Source organism: Hemicordylus capensis, chromosome 4 (genome assembly GCF_027244095.1).
Source record: "Hemicordylus capensis ecotype Gifberg chromosome 4, rHemCap1.1.pri, whole genome shotgun sequence".
NCBI lineage: Eukaryota > Metazoa > Chordata > Lepidosauria > Squamata > Cordylidae > Hemicordylus > Hemicordylus capensis.
Genome location: NC_069660.1, coordinates 184,797,752 through 184,818,345, shown reverse-complemented (window position 1 = coordinate 184,818,345; position 20,594 = coordinate 184,797,752). Strand labels below are relative to the sequence as shown.

Sequence of the window (20,594 nt, the reverse complement as noted above, 5' to 3'; positions counted from 1 at the left end):
GCAGGCTGCTCAACCACTTACACACCTGGCTGTAATTCATTCTCAGGCAGTTAGGATGAGTAAGTGCCTTGGCTGGTACTTATCACAGGCAGTAAAAGGTGAAAGTGAGGAGGCAGAGGAAGGTGAATGCAATTTGTTTACCACTTGCAGTGTGAAATTATTCCTTTGCTTGCATAGACTTCCGCCACTTTGGGGAAGTGTTGTTGAAAATAAATTGAAGATTTCTTTTGGAAAAGGCCAAAACACTGTTTTGGGGGGTGCGGGGTTCTGTTTTCCCCCTCAGCCATTCTTCTCAAAGTTATCTTTTGTTCAATATTTTTTCTCAGTATGTCATTTTATTTAGAGTATTTGCCAGTGTGTCTCTTCAGAGTGTCATGCCTTAGATCACTTTTCTTAAAGCACAGGAAAGAATTGCTATCAAGCTTAAATGTGGTTTTAAAATAACAAGCTGTCTGTGTGTGTGTATGCATGTGCACACATGTGCCTGTCTCTTGAAAAAGACCCTGGTGTTATTAAAAAAAAGTGAACCTAGAAAAACCCTTGCCTCGAGGGTATTCCAGTGATAAAGCACATGGAGACCCCTGCCTGAAACCCTTGTGAGCTACTGCCCGTCCGTGTAGACCAGGCCTGCATAACATAAGGCCTGGGGGCCAGATTCGGCCCGCAGGGACTACTTCACTGGCCCCCAGGTATCCTGCAGCAACACAGGAGTGGGAAACTGCCTTATAGTGCCATCCTGTGCATGCTTTCTCAGAAATATCTTCCATGGTGTGCCCAGTGAGGCTTACTCCCATGTAAGCAAGCCTAGCATTACAGCCTGAAAGCAACAACAACTTAGGGAGAGGAGAGGACTTGGCATTTGTTTGGGGCTGGCATGCACTCCAGGGGCCCCACTGGTTGAGCAGGGATGGGACCTATTCTCTGGCCACTATCCCTGGTTAAAACTATGGGTCTACTGACAGGGGGAGTAGATCCACAAGTAACTAATAATATATATATTTTTAATTTTAATGTAATCATGTGCTAAATGTCTGACCTTGGCCCCTGCACACCAAGTTGTGGATGGTTCTGGCCCACCAGGGCATTTGAGTTGTGCAGCCCTGGTGTAGACAGTACTGTGCTATATGGCACAAAATCTTTCCTCTTCCAGCAAGCTTTTAACTTGTAATTGCTAGTTCTCCTGATTTCTGCTGGCTCTGTGTTAGCTTTCTGGCAGTTTTATTGTACTTAAATATTTGTTTATATTTGTTTTTGTTTTTTTTAGATTTTGATTTTAATATTGTTTATACTTTTTGTAAACCGCTTTGAGGACATCGGTATATAAATCTGATAAATAAATATGGAACCGTGGTCTCACAGTATAAAGCAACCTCTTTTATTGATATTTTTGCCCATAGTTCACTATTTCCAAAACAGAATAAAATTGTATTTATATAGAATATCATTATTTATATAGTGCTTTTTTAATGGAAATGTTCTCAGATTATTCTACAGAGAAAAAGGAATAAGAATTCCCCTGTCCCCAAAAGGCTCATATTCTAAAAAGAAACACAAGGGAAACACCAACAAGAGCCCCGCTATGCTGGAACTGAATAGGGAGAATTGCTCCTGCTAGATATAAGAGAGTCATCACTTTAAAAGGTGCCTCTGTGCCCAATTTGCAGGGGTGGTGTACATAGCAGTACAGGTTTATTTTTAATTATTATAGGTACACGCACTTTTCTTTCTCTGTACTAAATACAACAGCTGCCTGCCCTGACACTTTTGCAACAGTAAATAAGGTGTTTCTCCTTGTCCCCAAACAAAAGCTGGGAAAGTACACGGAGGAGAGTTGCCATGCCCAGGACTCCAAATGTGATGTACATCCTTTTGCATATTATGCAGTCCAAATCTGGTATTTACCATATTATCTACCATAACATAACTGCTGTCTCTTATAGTAAATGCCTCTGTCATTACTTGGGGACAGTGAAGGAAAGAAAATGATCAGTTCATTTTCATCTTGTCATTTTTCAAATATCAGAAGATTCATATGCCTAAATCTCTCTTCTGTCCTCCAGAAAAGCATAGAGGATGAGTCAGGGTAGTCTACACCAATACTGATGCTACTTCATTGAGTGAAATATTCCAGTGTGTCTAAAACTTCTCAGTTAAAATTCCTAATGATGGAATATGAATTTATTTATTTATTCCTGATCATAATAGAATTCCCAGACAGCTGTTCTTTCTTTTCCTGTTTATATGTATAGCCTGGGTAGGGTTGTATACCATATTGTTAAGTCAATGGTGCTGAGCAGCAATCAGGGCAAGGGGGACTGCATTCTCCATCTACTCCTGCATGGCTTGGGCTTGCCCAACATCTCCAGCCAGAGGTGGTGGGTCAGCAGTGCATAGGCCATAAATACTGGCTGTCATTCAGGAATCCCTTCCCCATGGAGGTCCATCAGACACCATCTTTAGTGACCTATAAATCATCTGCCAAAGGCCTTTTATTTTATAAGGCTTTTGGTTAATTGGTTTAAGTTGGTCCTCTGCTGTATGGTGTACAATATTTTGTCCCTCTGGCATTTTTCTCTACTGCTGTTTTATTCCTCCACTCTTGATTATCCCCCACCCCCCCACCCCAGTCATGTATTTGTTTTGTATACATTGTATCTTGTCTTGCAAGGCCTTTGGGTTAAATGGTGTGGCCAATTATTATTATTATTATTATCTTGTTTACACAGTCAGACAGGTGTTATTGACTGGTTTGTTTTATCCAGACATCGAGTCCTTCCCAAGGACCTGGGATGCCAGAATTTTATTGTCAATTGTTATAGATATCGTCGCAGAATATAGGCTGTTCCCAGTAAAGCTGCTTTTTGTAATTGGCTGATGGTGATTTCTGTGGCCCCTATGGTGTTGAGGTGCTCTTCAAGTTGTTTTGGAATTGCACCTAGGGCGCCAATTACCACTGGGATTATTTTGGTCTTCTTCTGCCACAGCCTTTCAATTTCAATTTGTAGATCTTTGTATTTTGTGGTTTTCTCTATTTCTTTTTCTTCTATTCTGCTATCCCCTGGTGTTGCTATGTCAATTATTTTGACTTGTTTTTCTTTCTTCTTGACTACAGTTATATCTGGTGTCGAGAAGAAAGAAAAACATGTTATTATTTTATTTTATTTTAGTCTCCATTAGAAGGAAAATATTGAAATGCATATGTTCATAATTCCAAAAATAAAACCATCCAAAATTCAGTTTCAAATATAGTTCTAGCATGCCAGGGAAAACACTCTCTGATGTGTTTGGATGTATAGGAATATTTCATGTGGACAGATGAGCATTCAAAGACTTGACTTACCATCTACCATATGAAATGGTACTGCTGAGCAAGAGATAAATTATGGGCTTGTCTGTTGTAGCAAAACAGTGAGTGATACTAGCAGAGATATTTTGAAAAAGTGCTATAGATCAGATTAGAACCCACATTTCTAATAAAACTGTCCACAGTTGGAGTTTCCTGACAAGTACTTTGGATTGTACTACAGAAAACTTTACAAAACCTCTGTTTAACATTTAGAACATTACATTGTTAATCTTCATTAGTAATTGCATTTACAATTACTAAAGAAAATCCCTAATGCAAAATGCTAATTAATAGTAGTGGAATATTTGCCAGAAAATCTATATACTGGAAAATCCTTACTAGAAAATCCACATGTCAAATGGGCAAGTATCAACTGTGCCATTTCTGTGATCTTTAATGTTTATAGAACTGCATCAGTGCTTATTTTATTCCTTTTATATATGTTTTCCACTGCTTCTGGGAAATTAATTATACAAACATACAATTTTTCTTCATCTAGATAGGAGGAGGAAATGGGATGGCTTAAAGAGGAGGCTGCTCAAGAACTTTGACTTCCCTAATTTTCACTTTATTCTATTAAAGATAGTCATTATTTTTAAAATATATATATATTCCCAGCTGGAAAATAATTCAAGCAATCAGTAGGAAAGATGCAATACTTTTAGAGTTGCATGACCAATTTAATTAGACTCTAGATTCCCCTAGAATTCAAAAATCACATGTCAGTGGTGGGAAAAGTCCATCCTAAATGGGACCTAAGTGACTTGTGCTTAATTCTCCCAAGTTCCCCTCCCCTAGCTGGTTTGCAGGTTGAGGGGGAAATGTGTGTTTCCTCAGCAGCAGGCTTCCATCATCTATAACATGGTAGAGCATGTTCTGGGGCTTTTCGTTTCTGCCACTGGTGTGTACTCTGACATAGAGATGTGCACTAATCGTTTTTTGCAACTCGAGCTCGAATTGGATCTCAGAATACTCAAATCAATTCATTGAAACAGCAGCCATTGCCGGTTGTTTTGACAAATTAACTCAAATCGATTCAAGTGACTTGGCCATAGGGAACAATGGGGGACTTGAATCACCCCATTGTTCCCCATGGGTAGGTCCTAGAGACACCAAATGGGTTGGGTGGTATGGTGTGATGGGTGCTACCTACCTTCCAACCCACAAAAGAAATGGGCAAGTGGGCAGTTTTATTATAAGGATTTCCCAAAAAAACCACATAGATCCTATGGCTGAAACAAGCAGAGTGCACACATTTTTCAGCCCTGTCTTGAAAAACACTTCAGAACAGAAGCGCACAGTCCCCCCCAGCACAGAACACTACATTTTGCCAAACACACGGTCCAAAGATGGCCAAAAAGGAATATCATATTATACTTACCCAGTACTGAGAAAACCACAAAATCAAATCTTCCATCCTTCCTACTTTAGAGAGACAGGAAGACAGAGAAGTCATGGCCCAATGGACAAGAAACAAAACTTCTAGACTCTTACCATGAGAGGAACTCCTTTTCTTCTCCAGCATACAAACCTGCCTGCCTGCATCTGAATAACACCATGGCCTCGGATTGGTGCTGACTAACAGCCTGACACTTGGGTCAGGGCACCAGTCCATCATCTTATCATTAGCCATAGCAGTGGCATGTGTGCATGCCTGTATGTGACAGCAGCAGTAATGGGCAAACTGTGACACAACTGGGTTTGGGGTGAGCTGCCAGTGGTGTTGCAATGGTGGGGGTGACCATGAGTCACTCACCCTCCATGGCCAGCTCTGGATAGCCCAACGGGGAGGTTGGCCTTCAGGAAGACCAGCCGCTCCACCATGTCAGCATCCATGTGTACGTGAGCTGTCCCCTTGCTCTCCTGCCCCCGTGAGGGACACAAAAGAACTGACAAGAAAGAGGTGCTTCCCACTGGGACTGGTCCACAGATCTGCAGTGAAGTGCACTCTGATGTCAGGACTACTGCTGGGCCAGAAGCCCCGACACAATCTCCGTTCACACCCAGTATTGGGAAAGCGTCACCCACCTGCTGAAGGTGGTGTTTGAGGAGATTTTACAGTTGGGAGCAAGCAAAGCAGCCAGCATAAACCAGCATTCTCCACTACCTGGAATGACTGGACATCCAAAGCAATCATACAAATATGGCAAATATTTATATATACTGTTTTTCAGTTCCCCAGTCCTCTCCCCAATGGTCTGGGTGATGAGATGAGGCTCTGGGTGACCAGACCACTTACCCACTGATTGCACCCACTCGGCTTGGGAGCAGGAGCAGGTGCCTTGCTGCTACGTGGGGACACATAAGGCCTATTGCTGCCAGCAGGACCATGAACCCCTGGGTGATGCAGCTGCAGGTGATGAAGCATGCCCGTCATCATAAGACATTTGGGGTCCTTACCCCTGCTGGCCTGTGTCTTGCAGTGGCTGCAGACAGCATGGGGTGGGTTACCATGGTGGAGTTCAGTGGTCCCACACCATGCTGCTACCAGTCCAAGACTGTTTTGGTGGTGGTAGTGGGACTGCTTGTTTGTTCTGGGGGCCACCACCACTACCCTCCTTCTGGGCTGAAAAGGTCCAGGAACAACCAGAATGACTTCCTCTGTCTCAGATGGTGGAGGGTCACACTGCCAATTGAGACTGGGGAGGAGGAGGGAAAGAGTAATCTGGCTGGGCTAGCAGCCTATGACACCCCCTCCTCCACTGCCACAGGAAGAGCATCTTCCCTGGCAGGGGAGGACCTATCCCTTCCTTTTAGCTCAGCTGCCACAGGCGGCTGCACTATGGGGCCAGGCTCCATCAGGTTGGAGAGCCTGGGCACCACATCAGCCGTGGGGACGACTCCGGGAGTGGGCCCCTCTCACCATCACCTGACCAAGATGGGGCCTCAGGAGTCTCACCTGTCGGGGGGCTTCAGCCGGCGGCTTCTAGCAGCAACTTTAGCTGGAGTCCGCTGATGTTCTCAGAGGTATTCTCGGGCTGACCAGACACCTGTCAAGACGGACTTGACAGCTGGTGGGAGAGCAGTTGGGCACCGATCAGACACCCACCCAATCAAAACAAAAAACCCAAAAACAGAAAACAGAGGGAGTTGGCAGGCTGGGCACTACACACCAGCCTACAAAAACCAACCATTAATCCACCAGGCACAGGCAGCACATAGACAGTAGCAGCAAAGGAGGCAGGGTTGGCTGGCTAACTAGCTAAATAAATAAATAAGATAACCACAGCACCCCAGTTAAAAAGAAAAACAAATAAACAAGGAATACAATTCCAAGCAGCACCAAGTTAAATCCTGGGAGCTGCTGGCACAATTTAAATAAAATTGGGGGTGGGGGAATCACAGCACCCCAGTTTTTAAAAGGGGCTGGCTACAAGAAATGGGAGGGGGAGAACTCACACAAAATAAACCACACAAAACAGCACACAGATAAGCCGCTGGTCTGCTGGTACTATTTTAAAATAATTAGCAGTGGGGTGGGTGGGGACAGCACATGCAGCCCCCCAGTTATTAAAACTGCAGGGGCTGGCTACAAGCAAGAATAATAAAATAAAAACCCAAGCAGCTAAATTTAACCCAGTTAAATCCACTGGTGCTATTGGTACAACAACAAAAAAGATGGGGTGGGGGAAACAGCAGTTGGCACTGCATATTAAAAGAGTTAAAAAAAATAGAGAGATAAGCCTCTGTCTCCGTCTCCACTCACTATGTGGGGGGCAAGCAGACAGACCTAGACTTCCACCACCATTGTGCTCTCAGTGCTGCTATAGTCTCTCTCCGATGACCCTCTCTAGAGGCACACAAGCAATGGCTCCCTCTGCCTCCAAGCAGCTCCTTATATACATTTTGAAACTATCTCCTTTGGCCTGCACCCTCCCTGCTCCCTCACCCCAGCCAATGAGGGCACAGTTGCCCATGCCAACACTTGATTTGAATGTCAACAAGCCAATCAAGAAGCAAGGAGATCTCAAGACAAGCAGAAGCCAGTGCCAGAAAATCAAACAGCAGCTGGAAAACATGGAAACAAAATGGTGACTGCAACGCAAATCACACTAATCAATTCACAATTAATCGAGGGTGATTCGATTCACCCTTCAATCAGCCCCTTGTTTTAAGGGCAATTTTATTCATGGGCAGATACGCAAATCTCTCCTGATTCGTTGTGAATTGATTTGCACACAAATCGAATGCACATCCCTACTCAGCATTACCTGGAGATTGAACCTGGAACTTTCTGCATGCAGAGCAGATGCTCTACTAGTGAACTGTGGTCCCATCCCCAAAGATATGTGGGTCTCCCATCCAGGCACTGGCCACAACAAGACCTGCTTAGTTTCAGCAAGGTGACAGTACTGTATTGTATGCTCTTAGATCCCATGAAACTGAAGGTCGGGAAATTTAGGACTGACAAAATGAAGTACTTTTTCACACAACACATAATTAATCTATGGAATTCTCTGCCATGGGATGTGGTGATGGGCACTAGCTTGGATGGCTTTAAAAGAGGCTTAGATCAATTCATAGAGGACAGGTCTATCAATGGCTCCTAGTCTGGTGGCTGTGGGCCACCGCCAGCCTCAGATGCAAGATGTCTCTCAATATCAGCTGCAGGGAGCAACAGCAGGAGAGAGGGCATGCCCTTACCTCTTGCTTATGGGCTTTCCAAAGGCATCTGGTGGGCCATTGTGTGAAACAGGGTGCTGGACTTGATAGGCCTTGGACCTAATCCAGCAGGGCTCTTCTTGTGTTCTTATCATGCTCTGGTACCCAAGCTGTGGGCCACCATATAACTTCTCTCTCTAAATTTTGTCTCCCCCTCCCATAACTCTAAATCTCCATGGTAGCTCTTCTTCCTATACTTTTATATATGGTAGCTATACTTTCCTTACTTTTGCAAACCAGTTAATAGCCTTTCAGAAGTGAGAGTACTGAAACATAATTATTCTACACATTTAGAAACTTGTCTTCCACTCCTTCCTGACAATAATTCTGATGACAGCTATCGACAGACACCTTAAAATCCAATCCTAAATCCAAGTGGCATCTCCTGTCCCTGAAGGTGGCTTATATGTTTTTTCCCTTTCAAGTGGGAAAATAGTCTCTTTCAAAACAGCTCTTTCATCACCTGTTCAGCTGTTTTCATGGGTATCTGGCTCTTCCCAACTAAGGAGCTTTTACTTCCATGGTACCCTTGAAAGCAAAGATTGTTGATCCAGCCCTTTGTTACTCTGCATGCATGCACTATCTCCTTTTAAATTACTGTCTAAAAAAAGTTTGTTACATTGAGAATATATCATCAGCCACTGATTTTGTGTTAAATTTTCACTGTTACAGATTAGAAGACAAGGAGGAATACAATTACTGGTGGACCTGCTGGACCATCGAATGACTGAAGTCCACCGTAGTGCCTGTGGAGCTCTGAGGAACTTGGTTTATGGGAAGGCCAATGACGACAACAAAATTGCTTTGAAAAACTGTGGGGGTATTCCAGCATTAGTTCGATTACTGCGCAAAACTACAGATTTGGAAATCAGAGAACTGGTCACAGGTTTGAATATCTTTTGTTGTTGTATGTGAAAGATTAAAGGAATAAATTGGGCATTCAGTGGACTTCAAAACTTGGATAACTGAGTGAAATGTTTCAGAGGCTTCAAGCACACCTAACTCTTTGTTGGATTCTGGCCAAGTTGTTTTAAGTATACAGTTGGAAAGTATCATAAATGATTAGGGGCACTCCTGTGTTTGCAAACAAGTATATTGGGCACATACACTCATTCAGAATCTAGGTTGGGCGGAGGGGGTGGTTCCCATTGAGTGTACTTCCAGTGGTGGATGCAGGATTACTATTGAGTAATGTGTAGAGAGGCAGATTTCATTGTAAAATGGTATACAGTTTTGATTGCAGGTTTTCTCCATCTGCTTTCACTGTTTCTAATTTATTCTAGAATTGAGTGGCGTGAATGGTGGCAGGGTTACACTTTCCCATAGCATGCAATGTAATCAAGGATATTTTTTAAATCCTATTTTAAGATATTTTTGGCAATTATGCAGAACAGTTGCTTTTTAAAAGAATATATATGACTCAAGCAGCGTGGATCATTCCAGGACCTATTTCCCAAGAAAATAATCATGTGTTGCTTAGCTTTTCCTCACTTCAGGCTCTATGACTCAATTGCAGCAATGGATTCTAAATGTAGATTTATATATATAATGCAATTTCTTGTCTTAATCATCCCACCCTTCATCTCTTACCTGTTAGGCAGGATTAATTAGATTCTTTTTGTCACAAGGATGCTGTGCTACATGGTGTTCAGGAACTGCATCCTGCTGAGTGACAGAATTACTGACAGACCCAATGAAGTGAAAACTGCTACTTGAGTTTCAATATCCTGCTCAAGCTCTTGGTTGTATTGGCTGTCTTTTGCCTCCAGGGAGCAGCCTGCAAGTTGATCATGAACAAATGAGAAGCAAGCTGCTAATCATCTTAATCAATTACACTTAGCATTTGCAATAGAAGTGTATACATTATCTGCTGATATGAATAATTCAAGGGAGGAATATAGGTAGATATACAAAACAAGTAAATATCAATTAGATGAGATCTTTTTACTTTTCTCCCAAAATAAGTTGTGTTTTATGTCCTATCTTTCTTGCTCAGTATGGTGTGTTTTTACTAACATGGAAAACACAGGAGTTAGGGCTTTAAACTGGCTGCCTTTAAATTATATTGCTATTGTGTTATAGCTGTCATTGATTTATATTCACAAAACAAGATAGAATATATAATAGTTAGTGACTGAAACATAAACAAGCCTGTTAAGTATATTAGCTGTTAGTGCACAAAAAAGAGATAAACACACAATTTCTTGGTATTTCTGTTTCAGATACATTGTGTGCTGTTTTTTTGTTTTGTTTTGCTTAATTAACAAAAAATGTTCTCATCTAAAACTCTGTTCAAACATTACATTGTACATGCATACAGGTGTCTGTAAATGATTGTACAGTAAATGATTGCCCTCTCTATTCGTGGGGGTTCTATTCTTGCCCATAGGCATGAATATGGAAACTGTGAATAATGAAATCTTAATCCAGGGGTTAGGTTTTTGCACAAAAAATGGGCTAAAAAGGGGGTGGGAGCAGATATAAGAAAAATAAAGTACTGTGCCTTGCTCTCCAGTTCTCCATCTCTCCAGCAGTGCCCCCCCCCAAAAAAAACCTCCCAATTTAACTATTTTTTTTGTGAAAAATTCACTGCAAAATGCTGGCCGGAAATGACATTGGAAGTCATTTCCAGCCAGTCAAAACCACTAATAGGTGAATTTGTTTCACCTATTTTTAATACCGCAGATAAAGAAACCAGGGCTCTAAGATCCATCCATGGATACGCAAAGCTGTGGTTATTAAAACCACACATAACAAGGGCCACCTGTACACATTAAAGGAGTAAAACTTGGTACAGGCCCCCTCAAATGCAGGGTACAGGTAGGAATTGTACTGCTGTATGTGTGTGTATCATAATGTGTGGGTACATGTTTGTATGTGCATACACTGGACACAGATTGTATGTGCATTGTGCATTGAACATAATATGTGAATAGGGCGTAAGTGATACATCTGTTGGGCAGATGCTGACCCTTTTTTATTAAGCCTTATGAGATGTAGCCAGGTGCTAAAGTTGGAAAGGCTTGAAGTTTTCTGAAGAAGTGCGGCACACGGTGGACTGGGTGAACTGCGCTGTGGTGGAAGCAGCAGGCAGCAGATGGTGTGGAAGCCAGCTGCAACAAAAAATTAGAGCGCAGGTGATGTGGTGTGTGTGGGTGTGTGCATGCTAGGGGTGTGCGTGGAACCAGTTGGCCCAGTTTGATTCAAGTCTGAACTGGACCAGTTTGGTCCGGAACCTCCTCAAACCCCCTCCCCGGTTTGGTTCGGTGGGGTTCGTTTTAATTTAATTTTTTTAAAACTTAATCCCTGAAGTTAATTTTGGAGGGACTTCCCTGAGGTGGCAGAAGGGAGGGTCCATGGAGGTCCCCCCCTCCACTGGCCTTCATTCCTTCAAAAATGTCCCTGTTCCCTGCCAGCTGCCCTGACCCCAGAGCTCAGATGGCCTCCACGCCTGTGCAGACTCTGCATATGCTCAGAAGCCATCTGATCCCTGTGGGCAGGGCAGCCAGCCGGGAACGCTGGCCTGCCAGAGCCAGGGGCCAGTCCTAGGCACATGCCACACTGAGTGAGGTGCACTGCACTGGGCAGTGGCAGCGGCAGTGACAGTGGGGAAGCCGGCCACTTACAAAAATTAGAGCCTGGGTGGCACATGGGGGTGCGATCCATATAGGCATGTAAAGCTGGATATCCAGGCAGTTCTTAATAGTATATACCATAAAAATATTATAAAATCAAAATTACTTTTAGCCTTTTTGGTCTAGTATACTCTTTCCTACATCTATCTATATAACTTAAAAATGCCATCCAACATTCCAAGAGGAAACACTTATATTTCAGGTGCAATGAAGCTTTTATTTGAGAAGATAATTTATCTTGAATTACCAAATCTCATACTTACTCAAACCGCAATCCTGTGGGTGTTTTTAGGATTCCGGCCCCTGCCCTGTACTTCAACATCACAGCAACTATCAAAAGCATTTTTTAACTCTCTTCCTAGAACAGGAATATACATAACACCAAACATATTTAATAAAACAGTGAATCTCTTCTCAGCTTTTTGGCGGTCTGCGGGGAGAGCGGGTTTGCCCAACCCTCCCTGTAGACAAGCACTCAGCTGTCACTGGGCGGGTGGATTGGCTGCCCAGATGGGTGGTGGCTCTCCTGCGGGCTGCCCTCACTGTGCCTCGCTCGGGTGCTCCAGGGGTTGGGTGCCGTGAAGCAGCACCCCATGGCGCCCCACTCCTCAGAGCCCCAAAATTCACGGTGCAATTGTGCGGTGCATTACTAGGAGCCCCCTTCCTCCCCAAGTGTGTTTGTAATGGCTGCAAGCAGCTGCAGCAGATACATGTTCACGAAACCCGGTTTCTTGGTGCTCTCACACCCAAAGCCTCAGTTAAGTGGCCGGCTACTTAAGAGAGCCTACCACTGGGAACCTTGCGGCGCATGGCGGTTCTCATTTGCAGCAGAAACTGGGCTGGGCTCCCTTAACCTAGTTTCTGCTGTGCGTGTAAATAGCCTCCATATCTGGATCCCAGGGAATGATTACTCCAGTTATATCTTTAATATATTATAAAAGGCAATGCATTTTGAGTCATGTCTACCACATAGGCATTTTTTAATGTGGTTGATGTGACCACCACATATGAAAAATGTCCCTATGCTACCACAATGCTTCCAGCATTCTGCTGAATATGATGGACTTGCATGAGGCAAGCTTAATGGTGTCATACTGCTACCACCACCAGTGGTTGAAAATGGTAAAATAAAACATTTAGGGGGAAATTGTGGAGGGTGCAGTGTATACACCGCAGTAGCTATGCAGTTGCAGTCCTCAGCATACTGCTTTAATGCAGGCTATTTACACAACAGTGATGTTGCATCAATGTGGACCAATACATTAAATTAGAGACCTCAAACTTCTCGCATTTGGAGTGAGTATATTGTATTGTGCTCAAAACCAAAGTCTGAATTTTAGACTATCTAAAGCAATTCAGCTTTACTTTAGAAAGTTATTTGAAAATTTACTTGGTAGTATGTTAAGCTTTCATTTTCCCTCCAGGCAGACTGCAATAGCGTATACCTGTTACAACTCTAGTGTCTAGCCTGAGAACAGGTGGTTCCTAACTGTGAAAATATCTGTATCTTTAGTTATTTAAAGTAAAAATGTGGTAAAGAATGGTTAATAGGTCCGTAATTGTCCTATCAATCGTTCTAAACAGTTTACACCAGAAACCTGCCTTGCCATCTTTCTGAAACACCAATTATTTATAGAGTTCAAGAAGCTGTATCAGGTTTGTGAAATGGCTCCCCAGGGGAAATTGAAAGAATAAGAAATACTTTAGCTGTTGGCAGGCAGATGTTTAAGTTTTACTATCACAGCTGCTGAAAGGATGCATGAAATCATTCCTAGATTTTGCTTTTTTAATTTATGTTGAAAATGCAACAAACCCCAAACAATTATTAGGTATTGTTTTGCATGCAATCTCACTGTGTTGTATGAAATAACTGTGTGAGACAGAAAAGAATTAGGAAACATTGGTCGGCATGCGGACTAATTCTTTGCCAGTGTAAACTCCTTCCATGAACAGACGGAGGATTGTGCTTGTGCAAGGGCCCCCTTGTATGAGCACAGTGCTATTCATAGAAGGAGTTTGTGCTGGTAGAGCATTTCTCTGGGTGCTGCCCATTACGTTTCACAGGATGAAGACATAACCTGACCATGAAAACGTCTCAGACTATCTGGGCAGACCCTGGTCCATAGCCTTTTTGCTCTTTTTGCTCTGTAGAGTACAACATAAATGCTTTTATGTGCTTGGGACTTCTTGGGTTAAAACAATCTGAAGAATGTCTAGAGAAAATGAATCCCTTCCATTACCATTGCTATACATTGACATATGTTATTTCAGTGCCATAGATTATTTTTCTTGCAATAAATTAATGACTGTTTCTCACATGTGTGACTCCAGTGATCTAGAAAATAAATGAGGAGAGATAGATTTGTGATCATTGCTAGTTATCACCTGACAGACCAAGAACAGCCTGAAGAAGCATCTGTTACACACATTTAAGACAAACCTGTGCCAAAGTGCAAGTTACCTGAATCCTGTCATTGGACCTGACACGTTTGTTTTGTGTGTGTGGTAAATAGGAGCCATAGGAGCAGAGGGTGATTAGGATGAGCTGCTCATGGGGTAGCAGCATTAACTCTTTGTCCCTGCCATGGTCCTGACCCAGATTGGAACCCCCCCCCCGACTGCTATTTGCTTACATTGAATCCTAACGCTTGGTCTTTCCTTTTGCTTTTTCATTGGATGCTTCATTTTTTCTTTTCTTTTCTTTTTTTCTCTTCAGTTTTGCTAGAGCAAAAAACTGTTTCTGTTTGTATTTCTGATTTTGAGTTGGTATGTAGTGACTGACTGTGGGGTGGTTTTAAATGTATGATAGCTTTAATCTGATCTCTGTTTCTTTCTTCTGACTTTGTCTTGTTTTAAAATATATTTATATACTGCTTTTCAACAACATCAACAAAGTTACATAGCAGCAAAACATTTAAGAATATGATTCATTGCCCCAGAATAGCTCACAATTCGGCGGTGGAGGGAGTGGAGAATCCTGGGTTAAAGATGTTGATAGTAGCTTGTTTACAGAGTTGATAAAAGCACGTTTGTTTAGTTTGTTTGTTTAAATGGCCATGGTGATGTGTACAACTTGTATCAGATAGGCTAGGCGATGGTATATCATGTGTAAACCCCCTTGTTGACCTTATCCCACAGGCTAGAGTTCAAAAGACTAACAGTATATATTCCTGTGCATCTTTACTCAGAAATATATTCCATTATATTCCAAAAGCTTACTCACAGGCAAATGTGTGTAAGATTCTTGATGGAGTATTTTTATGCCAACAATGACAGAAAAGGCTTAGACCAAAGTTTTTGTTGCTTAGGCATTGTTTTGGTAACAAATATTTCCATTCCCCTTCCGGTTTTCAAAGTTATAAGCAATTTTCCAGTAAATTATTAAAAATCAACCGATAGACTGATTTACTTCAAACTGGACATACAAACTCTTGTTCTCACATGAAAAATAAGAGATGCAAAAAGAGAGTTTGAGGAACGTATAGCTAGTAGTGTCAAGGGGGATAACAAAAACTGCTTTAAATATATCAGAAGCAGAAAACCTGCCAGGGAGGAGATTGGACTCTTAAATGATGAGGGCATGAAAGGTATTATTAAGGAGATTGCAGAGAAGCGGAATAAGTTCTTTGCATCTGTCTTCACAGAGGAGGATACTGACCATATACCCACTTCGGAACTGAGTTTCTCAGGCTTGGAGGCTGAAGAACTGGGCCAATTTGAGGTGTCAAGAGAGGATGTTCTAAACTGTCTTGAAAAACTAAAAATTAGCAAATCGCCAGGGCCAGAGTTCTGGGATCCAGGAAACTGCAGGCCAGTTAGCTTAACTTGGGTGCCAGGTAAATTGATGGAAAGCATACTTAAGGACAAAATTGTTAAACATATAGAGGAAAGGGCCCTGCTGAAGGAGAACCAGCATGGTTTCTGCAAGGATAAGTCTTGCCTCACTAACCTTTTGGAGTTCTTTGAGAGTGTCAACAAGCATGTGGATAAAGGTGATCCGGTTGACATAGTATACTTGGACTTCCAAAAAGCTTTTGACAAAGTTCCCCACCAAAGGTTCTAGAATAAATTTAGCAGTCATGGGATAAGGGGACAGGTTCATGTGTGGATTGATAATTCATTGAAGAAAAGAAAACAGGGTAGGACTAAATGGACAGTTTTAACAATGGAGGGAAGTAAGAAGTGGGGTTCCCCAGGGTTTCCCCCCAATATGCATCTTTAACATGTTCATAATGATCTAGAAGTTAGGGTAAGCAATGAAGTGGCCAGATTTGCAGATGACACTAAACTATTTAGGGTAGTGAAATCCAAAGCAGATTGTGAGGAGCTCCAAAAGGATATCTTCTAACTGGGTGAGTGGGCGACAGATTGGCAAATGCGGCTCAGTGTAAGCAAATGTAAAATTATCTATATTAGGGCATAAAAACCAAACTTCATATATACACTAATGGGGTCAGTGACTGACCAGGAGAGAGATTTTGGGGTTGTGGTGAACAGCTCATTGAAAGTTTCGACTCAGTGCATGGCTGTGAAAAGGGCAAATTTTATTTATTTATTTATTTATTTATTTATTTGAGACATTTAATAGACCGCCCACTCCAAAGACTCTGGGTGGTGTACAACAACAGGCAAACAGGCAACATTTAAAAATTCATTACATTAATAATTAAAAATTATTAAAGAACTAAAGTAACTACCAAAAAACAGAAAAATGAACTACAGGCCAAAGGAAAGGAAGGTGCTAGCCAGATCTGTAGGGGGGGAGAGTTCCAAAGGAGGGGGGCAGCAACCGAAAAGGCCCTTTCACGGGTCCTAGAGCCCTGAACATCTCAGAAATCAGGGACTGACAGAAGGGCTATCTGAGCTGATCTAACCAGACAGGATGTTACTGGATGGGAGAGGCAGTTCTGTAGGTAGACAGGCACCAGGCCCGGCAAGGCTTTGCAGGTCAGAACCAGGACCTTAAATTGAGCTTGGAAGTGAATAGGCAACCAATGCAATGACTGTAGGAGAGGTTTTACCCTGTCATATTTTCTGGCACCCATGAGTAGACGAGCCGCTGCATTCTGTACCCACTGCAGCTTCCCGATCATCCTCAAAGGTAACTCTAGATAGAGAGTGTTGCAGTAGGCTAAATGGGAGATAACAAGGGCATGAGTCACTGTCATTAATGCCTGCCGATCAAGGTAAGGGCGTAATTGGCGAACCAGATGAAGCTGGGCGAAAGCACTTCCAGTCGCAGCTTCCATCTGCTGCTCAAGCAGGAGGCGCGAGTCCAAAAGGACCCTCAAATTACGAACAAGCTATTTTGAGGGCAGCACCACCCCATCTAAAACAAGGTTCACATCCAGCTGTTGGCCGTTACGAAGGCTGAATAAAAGTAATTCAGTCTTAGTGGGATTCAGTCTGAGCTTGTTTTGATTCATCCAGACCTTAATAGCTTCCAGACAGTGAGTTAGCACAGAAACAGCATCCCCAAAATGGTCTAGGATGGCAATATATAGCTGAGTATCATCAGCATATTGATGAAATCTTACCCCAAACTGGGAAATTACCTGACCCAGCGGCTTCATATAGATGTTTAAAAGGACAGGGGCAAGAACTGAACCCTGGGGAACTCCATAAAGGAGTGGCCATGGGTCAGAGCACCTGTCCTCAATGCATACCGACTGGACACGCCCACTAAGGTAAGAACGGAACCACTGTAAAACAGTGCCCCCGATACCCAATCCACGCAGGTGGTCGAGAAGGATAGCGTTATCGATAGTGTCAAAAGCCACTGAGAGATCTAAAAGGACCAAGAGAGGGACACTACCCTAATCAAGGTCCCAAAGAAGGTCATCTAGCAGAGCGACCAGTGCTGTCTCTGTGCTATGCCGAGGCCTGAAGCCCGACTGATAAGAATTAAGATAACTAGTTTCTTCTAAGACCCTCTCGAGCTGGGCACATACAACCCTCTCTAACACCTTTGCTTAAAAAAGGGAGGTTGGAGATCAGCCTATAGTTGTCAAGGACCTCAGGGTCCAGGGAGGGTTTCTTCAAGTGTGGGCGAACTATCGCCTCTTTAAGGGCTGCTGGCACAAAACCCTCACATAACGAGGAGTTAACCAACTCCCGTAGCCAAGAATTAACATTCCCACCGGCTGTTCTAACCAGCCAAGAGGGGCAAGGGTCCAAGCAACATGTTGCTGCACCCATACCCGAAAGAATTGTGTCCGTGTCCTTGACCAAATTCCATACTAGGAATCATTAGGAAGGGTATTGAAAATAAAAATGCTAATATTATAATGCCCTTATACAAATCTATGGTGCGGGAACATTTGGAGTACTCTGTACAGTTCTGGTCACCGTATCTTAAGAAGTTCATTGTAGAACTGGAAAAGGTACAGAAGAGGGCAACCAAGATGTTCAGAGGCCTGGAGCACCTTCCTTATGAGGCAAGGCTACAGCATCTGGGGCTTTTTAGTTTGTAAAAGAGGCTAATACAGGGAGATATGATTGAGGTGTATAAAAATTATGCATGGACTGGAAAGAGTGGACAGAGATAAATTTTTCTCCCACTCTAACAACACTAGAACCAGGGGTCATCCCATGAAACTATAGGCCAGTAAATTTAGGACCAACATAAGTATGAATTTGTCAATTCCTGATTTTTTTTTTTTTCAAGCAAGCATGAATTTTTCACACCACACATAATTAAGCTATGGAATTCTCTGCCATGTGATGTGGTGATGGCCACTAGCTTGGATGGCTTTAAAAAGAGCTTAGATAAATTCATGGAGGGCAGGCTTCTCAATGAGTACTAGTCTGGTGGCTATAGGCCACCTCCAGCCTCAGAGGCAAGATGCCTCTAAATGCTAGGAATGCCCTCACCTCTTGCCTGTGGGCTTCTCAGAGGCATCTGGTGGGCTACTATGTGAAACAGGATGCTGGATCTGATAGGCCTTGTGCCTGATCCAGCAGGGCTGTTCTTATGTTCTCACGTATGAAATATTTGTAATAGTAGCAATAATTCTGTATTTAATTGATTTTGTGATTTAATAGAGCTAGCCAAGGCCGTTGTGCCTCTGGAAAGGAGAGCTGGATTTTGTTAGCAAGCATGAATTGCCCTATTAGGGGATAAGGCCATAGCTCAGTGGAAGTCACAGATTCCCTCCCAAAAAAAGACTTGTTTGTAACCGTAAAGAAGCCGCTGCCAGTCAATATAGACAATACTGAGCTAAATGAACCAAGGGCCTGACTCAGTATAAGACAGATTCCTGTGTTCCTCTGACTAGGCAGGCAAATTAAAGGCGGGGCACATTGCCTCTTGCTTCTGTCTCTCTCAGATAGGGTAAATTAGAGTGGAGAGTGGCAGGGAGTTATGGCTTGCATCAGCTGGATGGACAGTAAAGACCCCAAGGGAAGTCCTGCTTGCTAACTATATAACTTACAATATTATTCTAATTCTGGATTGGCTTGGCAGAAAGGTTTGAAATTGCACACAAAGAGTGGATTCCTTGTGTGTTGCTGCGGCATGGAGCTGCACCTCAGCAATACTCGATCAAGAAAACAGGGTTAGTGGAGCACTTACTCCACTAACCCCGTTTGGGGGGCGGGGTATTTGAGCGGGTTACCCGCTTCGGGGAAACCAGGCTCACCTGTGAGCCCAGTGGTTCCCACGATCCGTGGAAAGCAGGCTAAGCTCCCTTAGCCCGCTTTCCACTGATTGTGAGAATACCTTTATAATCGCATAACTGCAACTGTGAGTTCATTGCACTGTGATGTTGGCCACATCTTGGTGGTATATCTGTGACCTGCTGGCCATTCTCCACATTCAAGTTGGAAAGTTCCTTTTCAGGTTATTTTGGTCATTAGAAAACATCCCTAGACTTGAAAGATCACAGCAAAATGTTTTCAAGTCTTCTACCAGGTTTGGGACAGCAGACGTAATAGAATAATTGTCTGAGGTTGTAAACAGCAAAACTCATCAAACCATCATACCTTAGGGTCAGGGGCATAGCTATAATTGAGTGAAAGGGTTCAAAGAACACGGGCCCCCAGCTCCTGAGGGCCCTCCAGATCCACCCCACCCTATTTTCTGCATTATCTCCCTCACTCTAGGGGACTGCCAGAGAGAGTGCTGAACACGGGCCCACTCTTCCCTAGCTACGCACCTGCTTAGGGTGACATCACTTCCCCAGTGTTACAATGCTATAAACGATTAAATAGACCTATGAACCAGGCACGCACATCAAAAGCACAACAGGTGCAACAGGTGAAAGTGGCAAAATCCATTTTTAAAAAAGAAAATATGACTAATCTGTGTTGATAGCATTGCTTTTAAGACACTGCTTTTCCTTTATTGAATCTATATCCAAGAGTTGGTGTTTTGTCCTTAGTAAAACTTACCCCTTTACACAAAAACATTCTCCCCATGACTGAAATCAGAATTGTTCCAGTGAGTTTAAAATAATACAGATTTGTAGACAGCGAAATAAACTGTTTGCCATACAGAAATGCCAGTTCACCTTGTGTGTGATTACATTCCAAGTGCCTCTTGTGAACTGGAAGTATTTTCCAAATTATTGGATATGAGATTTGTTCCATTTATAGGCATACACCAAATTAATCTATAATTACAATGATAACCTGAAATGCCCTCCATCACAAAAAAGCATTGATCAGTGGTTGCTGGACTTAATGAAAAGTATACCTTTTGCCATAGCAGGTGTATTTCCGTTTGATCATCTCTTTACTAAACAGTGGATATAAATTGTCCTTCCTTTCTCACAAAACCCAACCAGATTTGAATTTCAGATACTGTATCAAAGGCAATGTGTAACCAAGTTAACAGCTCCATTTTTTGGCTAGCTGCCCGAAATGAGGGGAACTTTCAAGAAAGGATTTTTTAAGTGGTCAAGCTGAAAGACTATTTTGCAAATGGATAATCACAGTGACATAATTACAGA

At 42.8% G+C, this 20,594-nt stretch overlaps 1 protein-coding gene across 6 annotated transcripts in view; it reads left to right on the top strand.

Annotated features, from left to right (window-relative positions):
- Positions 1–20,594, top strand: part of CTNND2 (catenin delta 2) — a 924,887-nt gene that overhangs the window by 717,999 nt on the left and 186,294 nt on the right. For all 6 annotated transcript variants that reach the window (XM_053242882.1, XM_053242877.1, XM_053242879.1 and 3 more), the window contains one exon: positions 8,681–8,894. In XM_053242882.1, the coding sequence (XP_053098857.1) occupies positions 8,681–8,894 (214 nt within the window). The remainder of the gene's footprint in view (positions 1–8,680; positions 8,895–20,594) is intronic.